Source organism: Trichosurus vulpecula, chromosome 1, assembly GCF_011100635.1.
Source record: "Trichosurus vulpecula isolate mTriVul1 chromosome 1, mTriVul1.pri, whole genome shotgun sequence".
Lineage (NCBI taxonomy): Eukaryota > Metazoa > Chordata > Mammalia > Diprotodontia > Phalangeridae > Trichosurus > Trichosurus vulpecula.
The window spans coordinates 403,589,635-403,612,391 of record NC_050573.1 but is presented as its reverse complement, the minus strand read 5'-3'; the positions used below and the strand labels follow the sequence as shown (position 1 = coordinate 403,612,391).

Below are 22,757 nucleotides of genomic sequence, written 5' to 3'. Positions count from 1 at the left end.
GTCTTAGCCATGAAAACACCAAATGGGGTCATGAGGAATCAGAAATGACTGAATAGAAAAGCATATCTTGTGAATATAGTTGTTTGCATGTTGTCTCTCCCAATTGTGTGTAAGTTCCTTGAGGACAGGGACTATCTTTGACCTTTTTTGCCTCCCCACTGCTAAGCATAGTGAGGGGCACTTAGTGCATGTTGACTGCCTGAGTGATAACTGCCTCCTCCCCTACCATGGACACATAGTTAGCTAGCAGCCAAGCCAGGACTAGAACCCAGGTTACTGGGCTTTCAGTCACTAGACTTCGATAGGCAGAATGCAACCATTAACAATTCCTAGCTATGAGCTGCAATCTCCAAATAAGACCGTCAGCGTGAATGTCTTCCAATCCTTTTTACGTCTGCCCCCAAATACCAGTGGCAGGGCTACATATGTTTTTCCCTCCCTCTTTGTTTGATGTGTCCTTTAAAAATGGAAAATGGGCTTCTGGTACTGCAGGATTTTATCCTCCTTTGAATTCTAATTCTGCCCTCAATTCTCGCGCTGCTACTGCTACTCATCTCTCACCTTGAAGGTTCCTATTTGAAATCCCACCCTTCTTTTCGTTTCAGTTCTACAATGAGCATCGGCTTTATTAGCAATCAGGCCAGGCAGCATTAAGTGCCTCCCCTACTCTTTTCCCCAGTTCTCCCCAGAAGGCTTGAGGAGGAGGAGGATGGGAGGTAGGAAGCCATTAATGCTTTGTCCAGTCTTTTCTTCTGAAAGGTTTAATTGTCTTTCCACCCCAGTCTGGAATTCTCTGCCTTTGTTTTTCACAGATGGCTCCCTGATCTATGGGCAGCCCACAGATCCCCGGAGGAAAAGCTGTGTGCTGCTGGGCTGGACTGGTGAGCATTCTCTCAGGGCCATTCCACAGGGTTCCAGGTGGCTGGCTGTGGGAGCCTTGAGAGAGGCCAGAGCTAGCCCCTCCTGCAACGCTTGCTCTTCTTCCTCTGAGAATTCCTAGTCCCAAGAACAAGCTTTCTGAGAACTATATTTTCTGGGTTAAAGGTGAAAAATGCAGTGCTTCCCCAGAATGGAAAACACACAGCTTGCCAGCTCTGGCCCCATTTCAGAAAGCCAAGCTGTTCTTCCTACCCAGGAGGCAGCTAGCTCCTTGGGGGAAGGGAGCCAGGCCTGGTGGGGGCAGGGAGGAGGCTGTAGAGACAGGAAGTTGAGAGGAAGGTGTTTGCTTCTCTGACATCAGAGCACTTAATGTATGGAAACCGACTGACATGTTTATGTTGGAACAGAACGAGAGTCTTGCTGGAACAGCTAAAACAAGTGACTGGATCAGGAAATGAAATGCAAATAACACCGACAAGCTCCACAGGCCCCCTTAAGGAAAGTTACTAGTGCAGCCAGAGGAAAAGGTCACTGACAAGCCAGGGGTCACCCAGGACATCCGGGATGGAGAGAAGATCTGGAATGGAAGTGGGGGGAAAGCTACCACCTACGAGACTGTGAGGCATCAGGCAGAGCTCAAAGGAGCCTGGGGGTGAGGGAATTGTATTTTAAAAGCAAAAATTATAACTCTCAGGAGTCCCCACATGACATGGGTGAAGGCCTTGGGTCGGGATGGGGGAGAAATGCAATGGCTGGCTCTCGAATCCATTAGACTGTAAGCTCCTTGAGGGCAAGAACTGTCTTTTGCATCTTTTGTGTCCCCAGTGGTTAGCATAGTGCCTGGCACTGAGAAGGTGCTTAATAAATGTTAATTGGATTTAATTGAATCTCCCTCTTAGTTGGGAAGGAGTAAGTAAAATCTGTGGGCAGCTAGTGGATAGAGAGAGCTGGGAATCAGAAAGTCTCGTTTTCCTCAGTTCAAATCCAGCTGTGTGACCCTGGGCAAGTCACAACCTTGTTTGCCTCAGTGAGCTGGAGAAGGAAATGGCAAACCACTCCAGTATCTTTGCTAAGAAAACCCCAAATGGGGTCATTTCACTCTGTTGTTGTTCTTTGGTTGGGTCCAACTCATGAAGAGCTGGACACAATTGAAGTACAACAAAGTGAATTCCTTGGCTAAACTGCAGAGCTTCATTAGATGCAGGTGTTCTCCCTTCCTTCCTACCACACTTCTCTCCAACGTAGCAGCCTGCAAGCTAAATGAACTGATGAGTTTCTGTTACTGTCTTTAACCAGGACAATCATGAATCCTTTGAGTGATTCAATGGAACCAAGTGTACCCCCTTCTATCTATTATGTGCCTGCTATGTACGAGGCACTGCACTAAGTGCTGGGGGTGGGGGTCTGCACAGGGTCTGTCTGCCTACAAAGAGCTTATAGTCCACTAGTGAATCTAACTGAAGTATGTGAATAACCATAATACAAGAGAAACTGGGAAAGTATAGGCAGTGCTGAGAACTGTTACTTCAGAGAGAGTTACTTCAAGGGGGAAGGGTGAGTGGGTAGAGTTGTCTACACTACCCTTATTCCACTTGATCTGCAGTCTCACTGATGTGGGCATTCTCTCCAACAATGAAGATTGCACCCCATCCATGCCTATCCATCCTTTGTGACTCTTTCCTGAGTCTTCCCATGAGTTCATCATAATTAGATCCACTCTAAGTGCTGGGAAGCTTTCTCTCAAAATATCAGATATGGCTGGGGAATGTATGGGCTATCCATCAGTTATGCCTCATTCTCACCAGGGACCACCCCATCTTTCTTGATGACACATCTCTTTGATTGCTTCTGGGGAATTTATTGCATCCTGGGAGGTCAGGAAATTATGTCCCCAAGGGCCACATCGAATCCGCTTCTGTTTATGTACAGCCCAAACCATACTGAAGCTGAAGGCCATACAAAAACAGGCAGTGGGACAGATTTGGCCCTCAGGCCACAGTTTGACCCTAGAGTTCTTTGCTGGTGTTGTGTGTTGGAACCTGCTCATGGCCACCCTGCACCTGCTGGCTGGATGATTTTCATTTTGTAATTCTTTTGTTCCATGCTTCATGGCCATGCAAGAATGCCAGCCCCACCCCACACCCCCAACGTAATATCTGGCTGCAAGAAGGATGGAAATAAGCAGATGTTTTGTTTCTTCTAGACTGTTATAAATTCATTAGCACAACTGAAATGGGTAGGATATAGGTGGAATATTAATGATCAAAAGATACAGCCGTACCAAGGACAATCAAGAGCTCTTTTCAGCAGCCATGGAGCTGATGTAGTTCTTCCTTGGGACTCGCATATTTACTTTCTTGGAAAGAGTATGGAGAAGTGAAGAAATACAGGAAAGAGGGAACAGAGCCAACAAGAGCATTACCTGTACAGAAAGCTGCCCCGATTTGGATAGCTTTCTGTCCGCTTTCCCCTTGGGTAAATTTCTCTTCTTTTCTTTTTCAATTAGTAGGCATTTACTTCTCTCCTCACTTCCCCCTCCCCCATTAAAGAAAAAAAAAAACAGTCAAAACAAATTTCCACATTGTTCTTGGGTAAATTTCTGCTAATGTCACCCCAGACTAACAAAAGGGTCCAGGAGCTCAAGCATTCTTCCTCCAAAAAACATGTCCCTGGGATCCACAGTCTTTTCCCGTTTCTCCCCTTCCTCTTGTAGTTCCCCCTCCCCCACTGTATCTGCTGCAGCTTCCAAGTACATGGTTCATTCAAGTACACAACTATTTTTATGACTGTGAGGGAATGGGGGCACCGGCTCTGGACGGATGAGGTAAGTCACAGCTTCACAATCTCGTGTTACGTGGGCAACCTGGCAGGAGGTTAAAGCATTTCATAGTCTCTTACAGGCTCCATCACAGCATCAGAGTCAGGCAACTGGACTTAGAGTCCTGGCTCTGCCACTAACGAGTTTAATGACCTTGGACAACTTAATTAACTTTCTCATCTGTTAAGTGAAAACTTTGGACTAGAATGATGTCTGAGGTCCTTCCAAGTCTCCTTCCATGCTGGGTTCTCTTAGTGCTGCTGATTGGGAATGAAGCAGAGTCCTCTTTGGGTCCCCAGTCCACAATTCATTTAGCTCGAGATTTAGACTTGTTCCAACATGGCACCAGAAATGTCCAATCTGATGCCACCCCCTGGCCTCTGTTTAGCATTTACCCACTGCTTTTTCCTGGTTCAGGGCACTCAGAATTTTATTGCTTCCTCAAGTAGGGGACCTCCAACTGAATTGATTCAATTGATTAAGCACTGATTAGGTGGGGTTTTGTTTCTTTTCTTGTCTCTATAAACCCAAGCCTAGCCCAGTGCTTTGTATGTGTTGCTGTTGCTCTTCAGTCATTTCAATCATGTCTGATTCTTTGTGACCCTATTTGGGGTTTTCTTGGCAAAGATACTGGGGTGGTTTGCCTTTTCCTTCTCCAACTCATTTTACAGATGAGGAAACCGAGGCAAACCAGATTAAGTGACTTGTCCAGGGTCACAGAGGTAGTAAGTATCTGAGGCCAGATTGGAACACAGGTCTTCCTGACTCTAAGCCCTGTTCTCTAACCACTGAACCACCTAGCTGCTCCCTTGGTACATAGCAGGTGATTATTAAAAGGATCATAGGATCATTTAGATTAATTCCTTTATTTTACAAATGAGGAAGCTCAGGCCCTGGGAGTTTACTGCTCAAGGTCACACTGTTGAATGAATGAATGAACTGTGATGTACAAAGACAAAACTTCCCAAAAAACAAAAATTAGTCCCTGACCTCAAGGAACCTACATTCTATTGGGAAAGAGATAGAGGGAGAAGAAGCCCACAGAATGTGCACACAGTTAAATAAATCCAAAGCAATTTCCAAAGAAAGAGCACGGACAATCAGGGTAGGGGAAAGGGATCAGGAAAACTTTTGTGTAGGAGGTGGCACGTAAGCTGTGGACTTTGAAGGAAGCTAAGGATTCTAGGAGGCAGAAGTAAGGAGGGAAGGCACTCCAGGCATGGGGCACATCCTAATCAAATGCTTGGAGGGATGAGGTTGAGTAGGGAAATGACTAGTGAGGCTAGTTTGGGTAGAACATAGAATACACAAAGAGGAGTAACATGAACAAGACTGGAGAGGTAGGTGAGAGGCCCACTGCTTCCTCTTCCACCCCTTGCCCATCCTCTTAGGTTTCTGAACCCACAGGATTCCTAAAAGTGCCCATTTCTTTATAGCTCTCTCCTAGCAGCCCACCTAGGTGACTTGGAGTCTCTAACCCCTCATTAGGGCTCACCACCCTCTGGTTCTAGAGAAGCGCATTCCCAGGTAGGTGAGGATACCGTAGTGGAATAATAACCACAGTGGCTAATGCTTTAAGGTTTGCAAAGCACTTTACATGTATTATCTCATTTGATAATATATGACAATATACTCACCACAACCCTGGGATGTATGGAATATTATTTTTCCCATTTTCCATATAAAAAACTGAGGCTGACAGTAGTTAAGTGACTTGCTCAGGGTCACACAGCTATTAAATTACTGAGGCAGGATTCAAACTCAGGTCTTCTTGACTCTAAGTCTAGCTCTCTATCTGCTTATGCCATGATTATAGATTTAGAGTTTAAAGAGACATTAATTAAAGGTCATTTAGTTCAGTGATGCAAACTCAAATAGAAATGGAGGACCATTAATGTACATATAAGGACCTCTGTGGGCAACAGATTTGCTTAGTTTTAAAATGTAGTGTTATTTATGCTTTAGCGTACTTTTATTTATTTTGTTAAATATCCTAATTACGTTTTAATTTGGCTCCCACTACTGGAGGGTTTCAGGCTGCATACAGGCTTCCAACTTTGTGTTTGACAAATCTGATCTAATTCAACCCTCTCATTAGACAGATGGAGAAACTGAGACCTGAAGGGAATGGGACTTGCCCAGGTTCACAAAGGGCAATTCATCTATTCACTCTGTACCTCAGTTTCTTCATCATGGGGATACTACTTTCCCTATGTAATTACTCTTATCTGTCTCCCTATTGCCAACTAGACTGAAGGTCCTTGAAGGCGGGTGCCCATCATCATCTTTGTATCTCTGGGTGATTGTTTCCTCCTTAGACAACATTTACACTGGGAAAATACAACTCAATTATGCATATTCACCAAGGAATGGTGATTTTGGAGAAGAGATTTTTCTTTTTTGGGAGGGTTGGGGTGGGGAAACCAGGACTCAGATCTAATATTTTCCCTCTAAGAGTGTGATATGAGGTGGGGTAAGGAGCCAGGATCCACCTAATCACTGAATGATCTCACTAATTGCCACACCCCTGAGTGGACAAGGGCAAGAGAATATGAATTAGCAGGCAACGCCTGGAAGGAAGCATCCTGGCCACCTCGGATTGGGCTATGTGTCAGGATGTGCTTACTTTGGGGTTCCGAAAGCCAGGATGCCAGGAGTCACTGCGTCTGAGCCTAGGCAACGTGGTGCCATGGAATCCAAAGACCCGAGTTTGAATTCTGACTCTACCACTTACTAGTTGGGTGAAACTTACTAGTTAGGCAAGCCACTTCAACTTTCCCGAGACTCAGTTTACACATCCTAGAATAAGGATAATAATACACACACAGCCAATGTCATAGGGCTGGGAGGAACAAAGCTCTCCTGGATGGATTATCCATAAATGCAACTAAATGTGAGTCATTCTTTTCATGTTTCCTACCCACCTACACTGCCCCTGCCCCCATCCCCACCTCCAAACTTGTACAGCATTGCTTTTTGAATTGTAGGAACATAATAGATATATGTTGAATGAAAAAGACCAATGCTATGACTGTAGCTAATTATAGCTCATTTCTTCAGTCAGGTCAGATTTCTCGGCTCTCCGTGTGGACAGGGTGTGCAGCTCACATTTCCCTCAGATGGTCATGCCACTGGGATATACTCCTCAGGCTATAGAGTCACATGCCTAGACATCAAAGGGCCCATGGCTGACCTTTTGGAAGGACGGCTCTTCCCCAGCTCCACCCTGATGGTGATGTCTGTATTCAGGCCACACCAAGGGCTTCCTCATGTCACAGTGTGAACAAAATGTCAGTTTCTATAGGTTTCAGGAGTGTGGCTACCACAAGGGGTTAGCAATCATGCTAGGTGAATGAATGAAGTGACTGGATGGATGGATGGATGGATGGATGGATGGATGGGTCAATGGATGGATGGATGGATGGGTGAGGGAATGAATGAATGTTCTGGCTCATTGTTACCTTCTTTTTAAGATTTCTCCCCACTCAACATAAAAAGTGATGGCAAAATACCCAGGAACAACATACGTTCAATCCTTTAATCAGCTTAGGTGAGGAAAGCTTCCCAATCGTACACTCTGAATCATCAATAATGACAAAAGAGAATTGTCAGGCTCCCCATTGCCCACCCTGACCCTACCCCCACAGATACCAAATAGTGTCCAAATGCAAAGCGTTCAGGGACGGAAGCGCATGTAATTCACCTAAACTTTCCAAGGTATACTATGTGGTCAGTTCTGCCTCTATAAAAATATACACATACAAAAGTACTTCTACAAAATCATGGTGTCTATTTTCTGAGGTTTGCATTATTTAAAAAAAGGAGGCTTTTAATATTAAGGGTGACCTTTCCAGTCCCTATAACGATTCTGAAATAGTTTCCATAGGGTTGAGTTTCTTCTTTCCTTATATACACGGCATGGCCAGAATGTGCTGAGGACACAGCAGCAGGGAGCTAAGCAAATTCACAGGGCAGGGCAAGAAAGGGGAAGTTTGGGGTCACATAGTCATCCTGCTGTATTAAAAGTATCATGAATCAGGAGTGAAGAGAAGCATTTAATACTGTTCTGCTGGATGTTTAAAAAGAAAGCACTATGACTCACGACACAGTCATGGAACTATTCATCACAGCACAGCGATCTCTGGAATTTGCATTCATGTTTGATCTCATTAGTCACTATACATTCAGTGGACAGTCTGACATTTCCTACACAGAGGATCCAGTGGGGTTTGGTCCATAGAGCGTCAGCAGGGAAAGCTGCTGGGATTCTCCTCTCTGTCTGGTCCAGTCTATAGTTTCTCATCAGGGTGCCATCCTCTTTGATGAGGAGAGGGTGCCCTGGGGACTTGGTGTGCAGCGTTGGGCTGGATGGCAGGGACACGGGACTTCTGGAGGAAAAAATGCTCGCTCTCCCCTGGGGAAGCTTGGCTGCGCTTACTTGGCTCCGCAGGTGTTGATGTTTTTCCCATCAGCTGCATCTTCCACCAGGGAAATGTGGTAATCAGTAGAAAGAGTGAAATGGGAGATACAGCCCACTAGGCCTCTCATGTATTGCCTATTTGTATGCAGGGCAATTTCCTTCATTCCACCTGCCAAGGACCAGGAGGGAAGGAGACAGTGAGTCAAAGTTGAGATCACAGAGCTAGGGAATCACAGTATCTTACAGTTGAAAGGGATTCAAATTTTGCCATCTTTCTGCCTTCTGGGACCAAAAAATTTTCTAATCCCTCTTCCATAGGACAACTCCTTAAATATTTTAAAAGGAAACTATCATGTCCCATATTCCCAGTCCCCTTCCTCAAATCTGTTCTTCCAGTGCTCTAAACATGCTACTTCTTTCCCATGAATTCAAGACTCTTCACAATACTGAAAGCCTTTTTTCTAGAGGCTGTCCAGCTTCTCACAGATCACAGAACCATAGATTTATAGCTGGGAGACACGGTCATGCGGTCCAGTGTTCTCATTTTTACACATAAGGAAACTGAGACCCCAGAAGTGAAGTGGTTTGCTCCAGTTCAAAGAGGGAGTGTCAGAGCTAGAACTCAATTGTCTCTCCTTAGCTGTGGCCCCTGTAACTGAGCCCAACAGTCCAGATGTGCTCTGACCAGTTAAGAATACAATACAAAAGTCATTTCCCTAGTTCTAGATGCGTTCCTGCTTTCTTGAATATATCTTCACAGATGATGCATGACTGTCTCTACTGATTGCTCTGTCCCTGTGGTCAATTGAACAAAATGAGGAGGGGTCAATCTCAAGTTGACTACTTAGCATTTCACATTCATATCCCAGATAATTAATTGTGTCAGTGAGTATATACAGTTTGATTGCCCTTGGGCATAGTTCCAAATTGCTTTCCAGAATGGTTGGATCAGTTCACAACTCTACCAATTGCATTAGTATCCCAATTTTCCCACATCTTCTCCAACATTTATCATTTATCAAATATTTATTCTTTTTCTGTCATATTCACCAATCCTGTGATTAACTGCAATGGAGGCAAATAGATGTGTATAAATATATACCATACCCTTACATTCTAGTTAAAGCCACTGCCTTGGAACAAAATGGTCATTGATAAAGTTTTCAAACAGAGGGATTTCAGTCAGTCAGTAAATATTAATTTCAATGAAATATGGAGTATAAATAGAAGTCATATCAGCTTCAAACAAAATGAGTTACCAAATTTGTAAAATATTTAGTATTTTTTCTATTAATCCCATCTTATTAACTAATTTAAAGGTTTCATTAATTATGAAGGAATATTTTAATTTTTTGTGATCACATGAGGAAGACTTAAGAGTCTGAAGATTCGCTGGTCCTCCTAAGTCTTTGCCAGTTTTGGGAGATGTGTCTAAGAACAGAAGAATGTCTCCTTTCTTTACCAGGTAGTGCCTGGTTTTGGCAGGTTCTTGTTTCCCAAACAAGAAAAGCTTTGTTTTCCCAAGGGGTTGGCCCAAAGCACAAAGGGGTCTAAGCAAGTTCCTTCCAGCCCCTGTTTCCAGCCAAGGAATGAGTGTGGAAGAATTAAAGACCTCCCAAACTTCCTGCCTGTCATTCATTTGGCTTCACTAACTGGAACTAACAGCTACAGGGAACCCATACCTTGAGTTACAGGAAACACCAATGTAAACAAATGCCTTTAGCTGTAGCCAGGTGCCACCACACTCACTTACCTACATAGAGATCTCCATTGATATTCAGCTGTCTCATAAGTCCAGGGGATTTGCCAGTTCTAGCTCCATAGTCATCCACAGTTATCTTTCCGGACTGGCCATCCCTAGAAAGACAGTCACCATTTTCAATAACAATTTTCAATTTTATAGACAGCATCTAATGAAGGATGAAGACTAAGCATGAGAAAAATGCCCCAAACCTGGTGTTTGCAAGAGCTTTCTAACACTCTAATCCTACTTCTGGCATCCAGGGTGGGATTTGGGAGCACAGAAGCCAAAGGGGATTTTAAAAGGCAGAAGGAACATATATCTTCTGGCGACAGTGAACACCTATGGTCCCACCCCTCATGCCCCACCCCCCAATGCACTATATAAAACAGGGCAAAGAGAACAAGGATCTCTTCCCCAAGATCAGAGCTCAGTTTGAGGCCTTTTGCTTGTTCATTTTGCTTGTCCCTTGCTGTGGCCTCTAAGATTTGCTGGACATAAGTTTCCTAGATGTGACTCCTTGTCAGAAAAGGAGAGGAGAGGGGTTGGGAAGGAGATAAGGAGAGAGGGAAAGGGGGAGGGGGATGGAGAGGGAGAGAAAGGGAGAGAGAGGGAGGGAGGGAGGGATGGAGAGAGAGAGAGAGGGAGGGATGGAGAGAGAGAGAGAGGGAGAGAGAGAGAGAGAGGGAGAGAGAGAGAGAGAGAGAGAGAGAGAGAGAGAGAGAGAGAGAGAGAGAGAAAGAGAGAGAGAGAGAGAGAGAGAGAGAATGAACTTAGGGGTCTCCTCTAGTCTTTTCCCATAAGTTAGACAATACTAATGTTCTAAAGAGAAGTTAATTGGCAGATAGAGGTCATTCCTTAGCCTGATCCTGAAGTGAAGTGTATGATACAGGATGAGTAAGTTTGAATGATGGGAAAGGGTAGATAGAAGGGGGGAGATAGAAGGGAAGTAAAATGCCCTGCATTGCTAATTGTGAAATGCATGGGATACCTAGAAGGCCAGGGGTGAGAAAGCATTCCATTGGGAGTCTGGGGCACCTGGAGTTAAAGGCAAAGTATTTAGTTCAGGAAAGTTGGGTCCTGGAATGTTAGGACAATGATACAAGACCCCCAGGCGGAGGCAACATATGTATGAATGTATAAGGATAGTGTTGGATGAGGCAGGGATGGGGCTGGGAGAATGGGGTTTGGTGCTAAATCCAAAGCCAGACTCCTGTTGTTTTGTTTTTTTTTTAACTCAGATTGCCTCCTTCGAGGCAATCTTTACTCACCTGACGGCTTTCACTCTGTGCCACCGGCCGTCATTGAAGGATCCATTCACGACAATGGAAACAACACCACTGCCCAAGTTGTAGCTAGAAGCATAGTTGGGGAAGAAGATAGCAGAGAAAAGAGTAAAACTTGAGAATACAATCCAGCCTTGTGTCCACTAGCTGTATGTTAAAGCAGAATACCATTTTCCCATAGACTCCATGTTAGTGATGATAGTGCATTTTCCAGGATAGTCCACAAAGTCCTACTGAATCCATAATGTCTCTGAAGGGTTTTTTTTTTAAATTAAAAGAATTATTTCAGTTAAACTTAATCACTGTTTATAATTCTCTTCCTATTCCATCTCAAGATAGCCATTACACCTACTTCCCTGACTCACCAGTAGCACCAGAATCAAGATAGGGCTTTTGGCAGCAGGGTCTGGGGACAGGAAAGGAGGAGAGAGGAGTTAATCCCCTGGGCTCTAGTAACTTGTTGACCCTTCATGTCAGGAGTTCTTAACTTTTAGTGTGTCCTGAACCCCTTTTGCAATCTGGCAAAGCCTGTGGACCCCTTCTTGAAATAATATTTTTAAATGTATAAAATAAAATATACAAGGTTAAAAAAGAAACTAATATTGAAATGCGATGATCAAAATATTACAAAGAACAAGTTCACAGAGCCCAGGTTGAGAACAAATGCTCTGTGTGGTAGGGTGTAATGACTTGGAGTCTAGAAAACCTGGGTTTGAATTGGAGGCTAGAAAACCTGGGTTCAAATCCTTCCTCTGACATTCACTAGCTTGTGTGACCCTAAATAAGACACAACCAATCTGAGCTTCAGTTTCCCTCGCTGTAAAATGGGGGAATAAGGAGCTGTTTTACCCACCTCACAAGGCTGTTGTGAATCTCAAATGAAGTAATGAATGTAAAGTGCTTTCATAAACTTTAATGTCCTATAGAAACGTCTGTTATTATTACATTGGCCTAGGAGCAAGCACTTTCCTTCAGTTACATCTATTTAGAGAGAAGAATGGGGCAGCTAAGTGGCACAGTAGATGGAGCACCAGGCCTGGAGTCAGGAAGACCTGAGTTCCAATCCAGCCTCAGACACTAACTAGCTGTGTGACCCAGTGCAAGCCATTTAACCCTGTTTGCCTCAGTTTCCTCATCTGTAAAATAAGCTGGGGAAGGAAATGGCAAACCACTCCAGTATGGCTGCCAAGAAAACCCCAAAAGGGGCCACAAAGAGTTGGATGTGACTGAAAGTGATTAAACAACAAAGAGAGAAGAATAATATCCTAAAGCAATGTTTTTCTCCAACCAGTTTTACAAAAACAAAAGTTGTAGTAATGCACAAGCCCATACAATGAACCTGTCTGCACTGACTGTCCATAATGTATGCATTCAGCCAAAGCAAAAACCTAAAAACAATCATGTGAATGAAAATTGACTTCTTACTGGTCAAGAGCAGAGTTCAATGAACTACGGCTAACATTTGGCTCATGGGCTAAGATTGGTTTTTACATTTTAAAATAAAGTTTTATTTTATTAAAAACCATTTATTTTAATTTAAAAACTATTTATTTTGCCATTTGGGAATGGCAAAGACCATACTTAACTCACAGACCATACAAAAACAGGCTATGGTCCAGCTTCGCCCCTCAGGTTGTAGTTTGCCAGCCTCTGGTCTAGAATCGAACATGCCCACCAATGTACCACATTTATGGCAGTCACTTTGGATACAATGTATCTAGAATTATTATATCCATTTTAATTTTAAGGTTATTTTTTCTCCTTTTACCACAAATATATCTAGCACCAATGCCCATAATAGCTAATTTGGTAAAATGACAACAAAAACAACAATGATAGCATATTGCATTTATTATGTGCCAGGCACTATGCTAATTGATTTACAATTATTATCTCATCTGATCCTCATAATAAACTCAGGAAGTAGGTGCTATTATTAACTCCATTTTACAGATGAGGACACTGAGGCAAACAGAGGTTGAGTGATTTGCCCAGAGTCACGCAGTTAGTAAGTGTTTGAGTCTGGATTTGAGCTCAGGTCTTCCTGACTTCAGGCCTGGTGCTCTATCCACTTTGAAATCTAGCTATCTCTAGGTAGCATGAAAAAACGAGGAAGCAAAAGTGGTCGTAATTAAGACTCCAACCATGGAGCAAACACTCATGAACCTGGTTCAAGCACTGAATCCCAAACACAGAGGAATAACAAAGATGAACATCATATGAACTCTAATTTGGGTTAACTTCCAGTGACCTGGATGCCGAGTATGTGTTAGGTTGCCAGCTTTTATGAAACAGCTCTATGGTTCTGGCAAGATTGCAGAGGCATCTACAAGCAAACCAGAGTCTTTTAAAATAGAACTCTCATATTGTTTGAACCTTACTCTCATTGTATTTGGCTCAAAGAGGGAATAACATACACAGTCAGCTGGGTAAAGAAATCTATCTTACCCTCTAGGGAAGTAAGAGGGGAAGAGGAAAAGAAAGGGGAGGGGCACTGGTAGAAAGGAGGTTAGATTGGGGGAGGCAGTAGTCAAAAGCAAAACACTAGTGAGGAGGGACAGGGTGAAAGGAGAGAGAGAGAGAAAAGTATAAACAGGGGAGAATAGGATGGAGGGAAATACACTGTAATCATAATGGTGAATGTGAATGGAATGAACTCTCTCATAAAACAGAAGCAGATAGCAGAGTGGATTAAAACCATAATCCTACAATATGTTGTTTACAAAAAACACATTTGAAACAGAGACACACACAGAGTAAAGGTAAAAGGCTGGAGCAGAATGTATTAAGCTTCAGCTTAAGTAAAAAAAAGCAGGGGTAGCAATCCTGATCTCAGACAAGCAAAAGCAAAAATAGATGTAATTAAAAGGGAGAAGGAAGGAAACTCATCTTGCTAAAAGGTACCAAAAACAATGAAATAATATCAATGCTAAACATATATGCACCAAATGGTATAGCATCCAAATTCTTAGAGAAGTTAAGTGTGTTATAGGAAGAAACAGATGACAAAACTTTACTGGTGGGGGACATCAACTTCCCCTTCTCAGAACTAGATAAATCCAACCACAAAATAAATAAGAAAGAAGTTAAGGAAGTGAATGGAATTTTAGAAAAGTTAGATATGATAGATAGGGAAAACTGAATGGGGATAGAAAGGAATATACTTTTTTTCTTAGTGGTACATAACACTTACACAAAAATTGACCATGTATTAGGGCATAAAAACCTCACACTCAAATGCAGAAAAGCAGAAATGTTAAATGCTTCCTTTTCAGAATGTGATGCAGTAAAAATTACATGTAACAAACGGCCATGGAAAGATAGATTAAAAATTAAATGGAAACTAAATGATCTAATCCTAAAGAATGAGTGGGTCAGACAACAAGTCATAGAAACAATCAGTAACTTCATCAAAGAGAATGACAATAATTAGACAACATACCAAAATTTATGGAATGCAGCCAAAGCAGTACTTAGGGGATATTTTATATCTCTCAGTGCTTATATGAATAAAATAGAGAATCGATATAAAATAAAATAGAAACCAATAAATTGGGTGTACAATTAAAATAAGCTAGAAAAAGAACAAATTAAAAATCCACAGTTAAATGCCAAATTAGAAATTCTGAAAAATCAAAGGAGAGATTAATAAAATTGAAAAGTAAGAAAACAATTGAAGTAATAAATAAAACTAAGAGCTGGTTTTATGAAAAAGCCAGTAAAATGGATAAACCTTTGGTTAATTTGATTTTTAAAAAGAAAGAAGAAAACCAAATTACTAATATCAAAATGAAAAGGGTGAATTCACCACCAATGAAGAGGAAATTAAAGCAATAATTAGGAGCTATTTTGTCCAACTGTATGCCAATAAATCTGACAATCTAAGTGAAATGCTTGAATATTTACAAAAATATAAGTTGCCCAGGTTAATAGAAGAGGAAATAAAATACTCAACACCATTTTAGATAAAGCAATTGAAAAAGCCATCAATAAACTCCCTAAGAAAAAAGCTCCAGGGTCAGATGGATTTACAAGTGAACTCTACCAAACACTGAAAGAACACTTAATGCCAATACTATATAAATGACTTGGAAAAATAGGCAAAGAAGGAGTCCTACCAAAATAGAATTCTCTTTATAAAAAAGAAAATGTGATGAGCTAGAATAACCCCAAATACTGGTTATGAAACTAAAGTAAAACTTATATAAGTAACATATAACTTAGACATTTCCCTATCTCATTAAAACCTCCTATCATTCCATTTCTCCCTTTGCATTATCCTTCCTAAACCTATTTTTCATGATTATCAACAGCTCCAAGCCTCTATCCTTCGGCATTTTCTTAGGCCAATTCTCCTGCTCTGATTTCACTTTCCTCCCTTCCAGTCTTTTTAAAAAAATTTATTTGGTATTTTATTTCCCCCCAGTTACATTTAAAAATACTTTTTAACATTTGTTTCTAAAACTTTGAGTTCCAAATTCTCTCTTCCTCCTCTGCCCATCCCCCCCCACAGTGATAAGGGAAGCAATTAAATACAGGTTATACATATGTAGTCACGCAAAACATATTTCCATATTAATCATGTTGTGAAAGAAAACTTAAACCAAAAAAGAAAAAAACCTCAAGAAAAATGAAGTAAAAAAAAAAGTATGTTTCAATCTGTATTCAGACACCATCAGTTCTTTGTCTGGGGATGGATAGCATTTTTCATCATAAGTCCTTCAGAGTTATCTTGGATCACTGTATTGCTGAAAATAGCTAAGTCACTCACAGCTGATAATCTTACATCAAATGCTGCTACTTTGTACACAGTACATTTCATTTTGCCTCAGCTCATGTAAGTCTTTCCAGGTTTTTCTAAGAGCATCCTGCTCAACATTTCTTATGGCACAATAATATTCCATCACAATCACATAGTACAATTTGTTCAGCCATTACCCAACTAATGGGCATCCTCCCAATTTCCAACTCCCTTTTTTAAAAAAAAATTATTTTTAGTTTACAACACTCAGTTCCACAAGTTTATGAGTTCCAAATTTTCTCCCCACCCCTCTCCTCCCCCCTTTCCCCCAAGATAGCATGTAATCTGACATAGGCTCTATATATACACCTCTGCATTAAACTTATTTACACAATAGTCAAGTTGTAAAGAAGAATTATAACCAATGGAATGAATCATGAGAAAGAAGAAACAAAGCAAAAAAAAAGAAGAAAAAAAGAAAAAGAAAGAGAGAGCAAATAGTTTGCCTCAATCTTCATTCATACTCCGTAATTCTTTCTCTGGATGTGGATAGCTTTTCCCATCATGAGTCTTTTGGGGCTGTCTTTGAACCTTGTATTGCTGAGAAGAGCCAAGTCTATCAAAGTTAGTCATCACAGATCCTGTGTGTCTGTAATTGTGTATAATGTTCTCCTGGTTCTATTCCCCTCACTCAGCATCAGATCACGTAGGTCTTTCCAGGTTATTATGAAGTCCGTCTGCTCCCCATTTCTAATAGCACAATGCAATATTCCATTACATTCACATACCACAATTTGTTTAGCCTTTCCACAATTGATGGGCATCCCCTTGATTTCCAATTCTTTGCTACCACAAAAAAAGAGCTGCTATAAATATTTTTGTACATATGGGTTCATTTCCCACTTCTATGATTTCTTTGGGAAATAGCCCTAGAAGTGGTATTGCTGAGTCAAAAGGTACGCACATCTTTATAGCCCTTTTGGCATAGTTCCAAATTGCTCTCCAGAATGGCTGGATCAGTTCACAACTCCACCAATAATGTAACTGTGTTCCAATTTTCCCACATCCTCTCCAGCATTTATGATTTTCCTGTTTTGTCATGATGGCCAATCTGACAGGAGAGATGTGGTACCTAAGAGTTGTTTTGATTTGAATTTCTCTAATCGATAGTTATTTAGAGTATTTTTTCATATGACTATAGATATCTATAATTTCTTCTTCTGAAAACTGCCTGCTCATATCCTTTGACCATTTATCCATTGGGGAAGGACTGGTATTCCTATAAATTTGACTCAGTTCCCTGTATATTTTAGATATGAGGCCTTTGTCAGGGATATTGGTTGTAAAAATTCTTTCCCAATTTTCTGCTTCCCTCCTAATCTTAGTTGCATTAGCTTTGTACAAAAACTTTTCAATTTGACATAATCAAAATTATCCATTTTGCATTTTGCAACATGATCTCCTGGTCATAAATTCTTGCCTTCTCCATAGATCTGATAAGTAAACTATTCCCTTCTCTCTTAAATTACTTATAGTATCAGCCTTTATATCTAAATTGCAGACCCATTTTGACTTTATTTTGGTATATGGTGTAAGATAGTGGTCTACGCCCGGTTTCTGCCAAATTTTTCCAGTAGTTTTTGTGAAATAGTGAATTCTTAACCCAGAAGCTGAACTCTTTGGATTTATCAAAGAGTAGATTGCTATGGTCTTTGACTACTGCAACTTGTGTATCTACCCTATTCCACTGATCCACCACTCTGTTTCTTAGCCAGTACCAAATAGTTTTGATGACTGTTGCTTTATAATACAGTTTAATATCTGGTATGGCTAGGCCAACTTCCCTAGCATTTCTTTTCATTAATTCCCTTGATAATATGGACCTTTTGTTCTTCCAGATGAATTTTGTTATTATTTTATCCAGTTCTGTAAAATAATTTTTTTTGTAGTTTGATTGGTATGGCACTGAATAAGTAAATTAATTTAGGTAAAATTGTCATTCTTATTATATTAGCTCAGCCTAACCATAAGCAACTGATATTTCTCCATTTATTTAGGTCTGACTTTATTTGTGTGAAAAGTGTTTTTTAATTGTGTTCATATGGTCCTGGGTTTGTCTTGGCAGGTGGACTCTCAAATATTTTATAGTGTGTACAGTAACTTTAAATGTAACTTTAAACTTTAAATCTCTTTCTATCTCTTGCTGTTGGGCTTTGTTAGTAATATATAGTAATGCTGAGGATTTATGTGAGTTTATTTTATATCCTGCAACTCTGCTAAAGTTATTTATTGTTTCAAGTAGTTTTTCACTTGATTCTCTAAGTAAATCATCATATCATCTGTGAAGAATGATAACTTAATTTCTTCTTTGCCTATTCTAATTACTTCAATTTCTTTTTCTTCCCTTATTGCTAGAGTTAACATTTTTAGTACCAAATTGAAGGATAAGGGTGATAATGGACATTCTTGTTTCACCCCCAATCTTATTGGAAATGCATCTAGCTTATTCCCATTACATATAATGCTTGTTGATGGTGTTAGGTAGAAGCTACTTATGATTTTAAGGAAGACTCTGTTTATTCCTATCCTTTCTAGTGTTTTTAATAGGAATGGGTGTTGTATTTTTGTCAAAAGATTTTCTGCATCTTTTGAGATAATCTTACGATTTCTGCTAGCTTTGTTGTTGCTATGATCAATTATGCTGATAGTTTTCCTAATATTGAACTAGCCTTGCATTTCTGGAAGAAATCCTACCCGGTCATAGTGCATTATTCTCATGGTAAGTTGCTGTAATCTTATTGCTAATATTTTATTTAAGTTTTTTGCATCAATATTCATTAGGGAAATTGGTCTATAGTTTTCTCCCTCTGTTTTAACTCTTCCTGGTTTAGGTACTAGTATCATATTTGTGTCATAAAAAGAATTTGGTAGGACCTCTTTTTTGCCTATTTTCCCAAATAGTCTATAAAGTATGGGAATTAATTGTTCTTTAAATGTTTGATAGAATTTACATGTAAATCCATCTGGCCCTGGAGATTGTTTCCTAGGCAGTTCATTGATGGTTTGTTCAATTTCTTTTTTCTGAGATGGGGTTATTCAGGTATTTTATTTCCTCTTCTGTTAATCTGGGCATAATTTGGTTTTCTTCTTTCTTTTTTTAAATCAAATTGACCAAAGGTTTATTGATTTCATTGTTTTTTTCATAAAACCAGCTCTTAGTTTTATTTATTAGTTCAATAGTTTTCTTGATTTCAATTTTATTAATCTTTGTTTTGGTTTTCAGTATTTCCAATTTGGTATTTAATTGGGAATTTTCAATTTGTTTTTTTTCTAGCTTTTTCAGTTGCATGCCCAATTCACTGATCTCCCTTTTCTCTATTTTATTCTTGTAAACATTCAGAGATATAAAACTTCCCCTAAGAACTGCTTTTCCTGCATCCCATAAATTTTGGTATATTGTCTCATTATTGTCATTCTCTCGGATGAAGTTATTGTTTCCATGATTTGTTTTTTGACCCACTCATTCTTTAGGATTAATTATTTAGTTTCCAATTAATTCTCAGTTTATCTTTCCATGGTCTTTTATTTAAATAATTTTTATTGCATCATGATCTGAAGAGAATGCATTGACTACTTCTGCCTTTCTGTGCTGGACTGTGAGGTTTTTATGCCCCATTACATGGCCAATTTTTGTGTACATGCCATGTACTGCTGAGAAAAAAATATATTTCTTTGTATCCCCATTCAGTTTTCCCCAGAGAAGCCTATCATATCTATCTTTTCTAAAATTCTATTTACCTCTGCAACTTCTTGTTTATTTTGAGGTTAGATTTATCAAGGTCAGAGAGGGGGAAGTTAAGGTCCCCCACTAGTATAGTTTCACTGTCTATTTCTTCCTGTAACTCCCTTAACTTCTCCTCTAAGAATATGGATGCTATACCACTTGGTGCATATATGTTAGGTAATGATATTACTTCATTGTCTATGGTGCCTTTTAGCAGGATATAGTTTCCTTCCTTATCTCTTTTAATTAGATGTATCTTTGCTTTTGCTTTGTCTGAGATTAGGATTGCTACCCCTGCTTTTTTTACTTGAGCTGAAGCATAATATATTCTACTCCAGCCTTTTACCTTTACCCTGTGTGTATCCCTGTGTTTCAGATATGTTTCTTGTAAACAACATATTATAGGATTTTGGTTTTTAATCCATTCTGCTATCTGCCTACCTTTTAGGGGAGATTTCATCCCATTCACATTCACAGTTAGGATTACTATCTGTGACATTTTTCCATTCCATTCCCCCCCATTTATGTTTTTATTTCTCCCTTCTCCCTTCCCCTCCTCAAAAAAGTTTTGCTTTTGACCACTGCCTCCCTCCATATTCCTTCCCTTTCAGCCCGCCCCCCAATATCTTACCCTTCTCCCTTACTACTTCTTTCCTCTTTTCTAACTCCCCTCCCCTTCCTTTTCCCTGTCTGCTTACACTGCCTATAGGGCAAGTTTGATTTCTATACCTAACAGAGTATGTTATTCCCTCAACGAACCAAATCTGATGAAAGTGAAACCCAAACACTGCTCTTCTCCCTCCCTTCTTTCCCTCTAGTATAATATGTTTTTGTACCTCATCATGTGATGTAATTTATTCTTTTCTGCCTCCTCCTTACCTCTTCCCCCATTACAATCCTTTTTGGTCCCTTAATTAAGTTGTTTTTTTTATCATCACATCAGCTAATTTATACCTGCATCCTCTGTCTATGTATATCCCTTTAAGATGTCGTACTAACTATACCATACTCAAAATTAGCAAATATTATCCTCCAATATAGGGATGCAGTTTGCCCTTGACATTTTTTCCCCATTTACCTTTTTATTCCTCTCTTGAGTCTTGTATTCGAAGATCCAATTTTCCATTGAGGTCTGGCCTTTTCATCAGGAAGTTCTGGAAATCTCTTATTTCATTGAATGTCCATTCCTCGCCTGAAAGATTATGCTCAATTTTGCCGGATAGTTGATCCTTCGTTGTATTCCAAGCTCCTTTGCCTTTCTGAATATCATATTCCAATCCCTCCAATCTTTCAATGTAGAAGCTGTGCAAGATCCTGTGTGATCCTGACTGTTTTTCTATGATATTTGAATTGTTTCTTTCTGGTTGCTTGCAGTATTTTCTCCTTGACCTGATAATCCTGGAATTTGGCTACAATATTCCTTGGAATTTTCAATTTGGGATCTCTTTCAGGGGGTGATTGGTGGATTCTTTTGATGACTATAGGACGGGGCAGTTTTCCTTGATGATTTTGTAGAAGATACTGTCTAGGCTCTTTTTTTCATCATGGCTTTCCAGAAGACCAATAATTCTTAGATTCTCTCTCCTGGATCTATTTTCCAGATCAGTTATTTTTCCAATGAGATATTTTATGTTTTCTTCTATATTTTCATTCTTTAGATTTTGTTTGACTGATTCTTGATGCCTCATAGAGTCATTAGCTTCTACTTGCCCAATTCTAATTTTTAACAAACTATTTTCTTCAGATAGCTTCTGCATCTCCCTTTCCATCTGGCCAATTTTAGTTTTCAAGGATTCATTTTCTCCTTTTAGATTCTGTAGTTTTTCTTTGACCTCTCTAATTTACCTCTCTAGTTTCTTCCAGGAATGATTTTATTCCCTTTTGAGGTTTCAGATGTGAATATAGTGTCAATGCTGTCCTTTTCTGAATTTGTATTTTGATCTCTGTCCCCATAATATGATTCAATGGTCTTTTTTTTTTTTTTTTACTTTTCTAGCTTGCTTCTTCATGGTAGTTGCTGTTTTCCTGGCTTTTTAAGTGGATCTCTGCTTCTGGGGTCTAGGGGGCTCTGTCCCAAACTTCTTGTGTCGGGAACTAGGGGCCTGGTTACTGGCTTTGTGGTTGGTTTTGTCAGCTAGAAGCTATGTACTGCTGCAGCTCACCTGGTGCTGAGCTGAAGCTGGCTGGTGTGTGTGTGCCAAGGATTGAGGCCCAGTGAAGTCTTTCTGAGTTTCCCGGTGGGGGGGTGCAGGGATATCACAGCGTGAGTTGTGGGGGAGGGGTAGACTGGCTGCTGGAAGTCTCCTTTTCCCCTAGGGCTGCACTATATAGCATGGGTGGTCTCAGCTGCTGGTCTGTGCTGGTGCCTGAGAATTCCCTTGGCTCTGCAAAGGCACACCTGGGGTCCGGGTGATGGCACTTGCCAGCTTCACCCCCCTGGAGCTCAGGAACTCTCTTGCTGGTCTGCTAAGGTGGGGCTTGCTGGGATGCCTCCCTTCCTGCACTGGTCTCCTTCTGTCACTGCAAGAGGGGGTCTCCTTAGCTTCACGAGCTAAAAGATTACTGAAACCCTACTTCTGGCTCCTCTATTCCAGGATTTCTCCTAGGGCAGTATTCTCTGGGTTATTCAAGGGAAAGATGAGAGCTCTTAGAGTTCACTGGGTCATCATGGCTCCTGGAAGTTCAAAAAGGTGAGTTTCAAACCTTTAGACTATGGACTGATAACTCTAGGAGTAGCTGCTGCTGCTGCCACAGGCTCTGAGCCTCTGTCTCAGCTAGCTCCAACAGACTACCATTCTGTGCCCAGAGGCCTGGGATTGCCCCCACAGCCGGCAGTCTGGGCCTACTCCTGTTCCAGTATGGTGCTCCAGGGTGGTTCTGCGCACCCAGAGCTCTCTATCCTGGTACAACAGATCCCTCTCTTTCTGGACTCTCCTGGCTTGGAAATCTGCCACACTCTATCTCCTAGTGGATTCTACCTCTCTCAAAACTGTTTAAATTCACTTCTCAAGAGATATCTGAAAGAATTTGAGAGAGCTCAGGCATGTCCCTGTTTTTACTCCACCATCTTGGTTCTGCCCCCACCCCA

At 40.6% G+C, this 22,757-nt stretch overlaps 1 protein-coding gene across 1 annotated transcript in view; it reads right to left on the bottom strand.

The window, feature by feature from the left end:
- Positions 1–7,346: 7,346 nt before the first annotated feature.
- EGFLAM (EGF like, fibronectin type III and laminin G domains) overlaps positions 7,347–22,757 on the bottom strand; it is a 261,390-nt gene continuing 245,979 nt past the window's right edge. Inside the window, exons 21-23 of the mRNA XM_036767943.1 lie at positions 11,130–11,213; positions 9,871–9,974; positions 7,347–8,286 (exon numbers count right to left, since the gene is read on the bottom strand). Of these exons, the coding sequence (XP_036623838.1) occupies positions 8,132–8,286; positions 9,871–9,974; positions 11,130–11,213 (343 nt within the window). The 3' untranslated portion in view covers positions 7,347–8,131. The remainder of the gene's footprint in view (positions 8,287–9,870; positions 9,975–11,129; positions 11,214–22,757) is intronic.